This window comes from Alligator sinensis, unplaced genomic scaffold, assembly GCF_000455745.1.
Source record: "Alligator sinensis unplaced genomic scaffold, ASM45574v1 scaffold755_2, whole genome shotgun sequence".
NCBI lineage: Eukaryota > Metazoa > Chordata > Crocodylia > Alligatoridae > Alligator > Alligator sinensis.
In genome coordinates this window covers 2,237,438-2,243,149 of record NW_005841883.1, presented here as the reverse complement: position 1 = coordinate 2,243,149, position 5,712 = coordinate 2,237,438, and the positions used below count along the sequence as shown (strand labels likewise).

General features: G+C 46.4%; 1 protein-coding gene across 1 annotated transcript in view; it reads right to left on the bottom strand.

Annotated features, from left to right (window-relative positions):
- Positions 1-3,494: 3,494 nt before the first annotated feature.
- Positions 3,495-5,712, bottom strand: part of MPP4 (membrane palmitoylated protein 4) — a 55,608-nt gene continuing 53,390 nt past the window's right edge. Inside the window, exon 21 of the mRNA XM_006017691.1 lies at positions 3,495-3,686. Coding sequence (XP_006017753.1) covers positions 3,495-3,686 — 192 coding nt within the window. The remainder of the gene's footprint in view (positions 3,687-5,712) is intronic.

The following is a 5,712-nucleotide window of genomic DNA, read 5'->3' as shown; positions in this document are numbered from 1 at the left end:
CGCGCCGCCCCGCCGGCTCTCCCGGGCTGGCACCCCCAGAGCTGCTCTAGGCTTCCTTAACGTCACCCTCGTTTTCCCTCGTGTGCTTGAGGCAGCGCTGCACGGAGCGGAGTGGAGCGGGGTGCTAAGCGGGCCCGGGGCTTCCCGTGCTGTCAGAAACATGCGGGACAACCGAGAGCGGGCGCCTGGAAAGGCCGAGAGCCCCCGCCCCGTGTCATGCTTGGGCTCTACAAGGGGTATCAGAGTCGCAGACAGGGGGGAAGTGGAAGGGAGGGACCTCAGCAGGTCACTGAGTCCAACCCCCAGCTCGGAGCAGGACCAGCCCCATCTAGATCATCCCAGCCCCTACCCACGTCTTAAAAAGGTCCAAGGATGGACATTTCCACCACCTCTCTGGGTAACCTGTTGCAGTGCTTCACTGCCCTCCTCCTGGGAGAGTTTTTCCTAATATCTAACCTAAACTACCCTTGCTGTAACTTGAGATCATCGCTCCTTGTTCTGCCATCCCCCAGCCCAGTGGCAACACATAGTGGGTGCACATGCACCCTGAGAGTGCTGGTGTACCCCCTAACAGGCTTGGGTGATGGGCAGTGGGGGCAGGCAGGAGCACTGGTGCCGGCTGGGGGGTGGGAGCACTGGATGAAGTGCCGTGGCCACTTCTTGGCCAGTGCGAGTGGCTGCAGGGAACCCCAGTCAGCGAGATTCCCTCTCTGGTTGCTGACTGGCCCCCGCCCCCCCCCCCAAGTGGCACCAGTTGCCCATGCACCAGCTCTGCATCTTACCAGCCTTCACAATCCCCTGGTCTATTTTTTCTGCCTGTTCATCAGAAAAAGTATCTGAGGTGGACACCAGCTTAGCTGTGCACATAAACAATTTAGCAATGTACTTAATGGACACCTGGGAGGAGAGTGGGCCATGAACATGCTGCCCTCAGTCAGCTCTTTCTTCACGGCAGAGCAGATGGTAAATGACTGCCAGCTCACCCCACAGTCGGGAAGACGGTTAGTCCCTAGTGCAGTGATTCTCAGCCAGGGTGCTTCTGTCTTCTGTCTTAGTGTAGGAATCACCAAGTGAAACTACCTGTGGCATCAACCATTAAGCATCCCCTGAAATGTTATCTTTTAAATAGACAAAAACAGAATTCTCAAGAGCTCCCTAAGCTGTGTTCAAGAGAAACCAAGTCATATATTGCAAAAAGCAAGGTGTGAGAATTTTCAAGATAGCCTGAAATCCTCATGGCTCATAACATCCTGTAATAACCATTTTAGTGTAGTAGCAGATTCAGAAAATCTTTTTATCTTATTTCAAAATTTCACCCAGCAATTATGATAGCACAGTTACCCTAAAATTGCAGTTTAAATGAAAAATACATTCAGCAATGACTGATCTCTAAGAAACTACACTCAGAAGCCATGCAACTTGGTTTTAACATGCATTGCTATTTTTGGTGAAGCAGTATGAGCAGCTGGATGGAAGGAATGTATGGCAGGAAGTGAAGGAATGCATGACAGAAGGCTCAAATCTCTTGGACTTAGCTTTAACTTTTGTCCTCCCTAACAAGAGGTGAATGACTAGTGCAACACACATAATAGAGAGCTCAGAGCTATAAGCCCTTAAGCCACTTTTAAGATCAGCACTGGCCTTCCAGAATAGAACATACACATTTCCAAACAGATGGGAGTGGCAAATCCTTCAAAAGCTGTGTTTTGAAAGTGTGAAAAATAAACTGGTAAAAGCTTACTTTTCTTCAGGTTATCTGAGTGACATTGGATCAGCACGTAATTTGGACAGGTGAAAATCAGAACAGTGCAGAGGGCATGCAAATGCAGATGCTTTTACTGTATTATACTCTTGCATAAATTGGGCTATAAAAAGGATTCCTTTTTAAAGAGGCCATTTTTAAGCATCTGAAATGGACATCTGTTCATAAATAGAAGCATTATTAATAGCTATTTGCTTCTACTGGGCTAGAGTGGATTATGACCAAGAGGAAGGACAAGATGCATCCAAAAGGTGAGAAGCTGAAATTACCAGCAATTGCTATTCTTTTAATAGGGCACTGGTATGATGGTCTTCTTTCTGCCTTAGGCCAGAAGCACAAATCAGTTGTGCAGCATATTATCAGTATCTACAATTCATATTTACTGATATATTGGGACAGGATGGCCATAAATGCCACAAGTGGCATGGGCAGCCTGTGTGGGGTATGCAGCATATTGGAGAATAGGCACACAGCACAGCAGCAGAGCATTAGATTAGGCAGGAAACACAAGGCAGGGAGCAGAAAGAACAGCAGATTGAGTAGGGAAAAGAGAATGGCACTCAAGGGTGAGTGGGGCTTAGTTCGTGGCACACCTGCCAAAAAGTGTGGTCCCCACTGTGTTAGGATACTCCCCCAGGCAGAAGAACCAAGAGCCTAAGGCCTTGGTCCTACAAAAACCTTTGCGTGAAGTACTTCCGTGATTTGATTTCATTTACGTTTGTAACATTTCCAGGATCAGGTTCTTAATTTCCCCCTGCTTGCAGACTCTTAATTCTGCTCTTGTTAATTATTTCTACTTTGGTTAACCTGTTATAGAATAGTTCATTATAGAGTTAATGGTATCATCAGTCAGTTTTTACTAAGCAGCAATAAATTAAAATATAAAAAAATCATTTTACACATGTATTATAAATGTACAACTTCCGGTGTAATTTGTGGTGTTAATAGCATCATCCAATGCATAGCTGGCCTTAGGAGAAATGGCGCCCTGGCCCAACTTGAATTTTGGCACACCCTCATTTCCCCTGCCTTTTCCACCCACCCCACAAGTCTGTGCCGGTGCCCAGTGTAAGCAGGGGCATAGGCAAAGTCTGGCAGGGACGCAGAGCAGTATGGTGTACCAGGCAGGCAGGCAAACTAGAGCAGTGTGCCTGGCCCATGTCGCCCACCCCTACGGCTCACTCTGATCCTATGCTTCTAATTTCTAAAAGATAAAAACAAAAACCTACAAAACTTGTTTGTGGACAAAAGTAGTCTGTACTGTACAGTAATACATTTATAAAACACTCTCCCCCCTGGCTCAGTAAAGGCAACCCACTTAAAAAAATGCTCCAGAACTGTTACTTATATCATTCCCCATGGTTTGAATTTTAGAGTAAACAATGGTCATAAAAATCAGAATGTCTCTAATAAAAAAAAAAGAGAGGTATCAGAGACAATTTCTTTTTAACCCTATATGACCAGACCATACAAACACATGAAACAAAATAGATTTTTTTAATTCTTGTAACTGATACACTACAATGATGCAACTTTTTGTACAAAATTGTTACTGCAACATGTAATGCTTAAGAATTATGCATAAAACAGCACGATTACATTTGTAATAGGTTTTTTTCCCCCTAATCCTCATTCAAATCCCCGCATACAAAGATATATTCTTGCAATCTTGACCTTGGGATCATTGAGGTAAAATATAAGATGTAATCTGTGAAGATACTGCTTCTCAGAATTATGTTTGAAAGTCTGAGCATATCCATGTTGCAGGGACCCACTGGGGCTCATCTTGTGCACGACAGACTGCAGACAGCAACTGTACACAGGCCTCTTGTAAGCTGTCATTCACAACCACTTCATCAAAAAACTGGCCAAACTGAGCTTCCATTTTCTTAGCTGAATCTTCCATCTCCTCTAAATCCTCCTCCTGTAAGAGGCAGTACATACTGATAAAGTACCACTAATAGAGCAGTGCCCTCACCTGTGGCTCCTGAGCAACACTGTGCCTGTGAGAGACTGCTCTCATCTACAGGAAATTTTGCTTTCTACAGCAACATGTTCCTGCAGGTTGACAGAGCAAAGTGAGCTGCTGCCTGTAACACATTACTTGCTTAGTTTTATTGCTCATGTACCTGTTGGCAACCCCTAACATGACACATTTGGATGTTAAACACCCACATTCTCTCCTGTACCATACACCCCCAAATAAGACACTTACCTTGTTTTGGGGAAGGTGGAATGAACAACAACAAAAAAGATTTTCCAGGCATTATGGCCGCATAGAGCAGGAATAGAGCCTAATCTTGAGCTTACTCTCCCTTTCCTGCTTAGACAAAAGCAAGTTTTATCCCTTTCACAGCTCAGGTGTTTGCAGCTCTTAGCTGCTCAGACTAAAGCTGAAATGGCAACCGATGATGACTAGACAACATGGGTAGATCTAGGATTTTGAAAAGAGCTCAAAAGAGTACAGGGCTGTGAAATAGGAGAGATGAAGAGTAGCCAACATATAACAAAATTGCTGAAGAAAGGATAGCTTGATTGTGAACATCAAGATCATTAAAAAGGAGATAGAGAGAGAGTTAATACACATGTACTGAAGAGTAACCATGTAGGTTATGAGTCATGACTTCAATCGAATTCATCAGCACTGCTTAAATAGAAATGCAACTGCTGCTGCTAGGCAGGTTGCTTCCAATTTTGGGTGGAACAGGAATCACAGCGGAGTGTGACCGCACCCACACACTCTCTGTGGATCTGCCCCTGCTAGACTCTTCCCCTCTGTCCATACAGATGTTGCAAGGAAGAGAAGGAAAAGCAGCAGCAGCTGCCATATTACAGAATCTCCACGCTGCCATTCTGGGCAGAAATTCATCTCTCCTTGCTTAAGATGCTCAGCAATTTTGGAAGACTGATTTCTGGGGGCAAGATGAGTGTATATGTGAGTAAATATGGTAGGTTTATCATAGGTTTCCTTATCTATAATTTTTAAAATGGAAGAGCAAGTTCATGGTTGGAAGATAGCAACGAGTAGCCATGAGATCTGGTTTCAGTTCTTTACTTTGCCACTGACTTGGTCAAATCATTTACAGGTGGGGAGCTGAGGCACATACAAAGCAAAATGAGGATACTACTTTTCTAACACAGATGTAAGTGGGGGGAAGGTTAAATCAGTAATGTCTGTACTACACTTTGAAATACTCAAAGAAAATGTGGCATAAAAATACAAAGTAGTCCTAGGCACTGAATATGTGGGGCCCCCCCTTGGGAAGAGGCCAGGATAACCACCCATCCCTAACTGAAGACTAACAAACCCAGGTTGCTGTAAGGGGCTGTGGGGAGTGGGAGTAGGGGGTGCCACATGCATGTGTGCTTGAACACACATGCATGGGGCCAGAAATATGCCCAAGGCAGCAGCAGAGACCAGCTCACCAACTGTCTGAAGGTAAATTTATGAGGTTCAGGGTGGCAGATCGAGGCCCCCATAGTGGGAGAGAGAGCGGTGCAGGGACTCGGCCTGGGGGCATTGCCCAGCCAGTGCATGAGGGCTGGGGCAGGGAGGGGGACAGAGCCATGGGCAGCTTGTCCAGGGGGTAGCGGGGGGGGGGTTTCTCCCTGCCACTGCATGCACTCCTGGAGAGGGGTGCATGGGGGACATATACCCCGCCAGGTTTGTGTGCAGGGAAGGGGTGGATATGGGCTGCCTGCTGGGGGCCTTGGGTACCCTGCCATCCTCTCCCAGGAGCCCCACACCACCATGGCGAGGCACCCCTACCCACCTGGCTGCAGTGGAGGTGGGGGCAGTGATTCATAGATTGTAGAGTCGGAAGGGACCACAATGGATCATCATGTCCGACCCCCTGCCCCTGCCAGGAAAGAGGACCGAGGTCAGATGACCCCAGCCAGGTGACTATCTAGCCTCCTCTTGAAGACCTCCAAGCTAGGTGATAGCACCA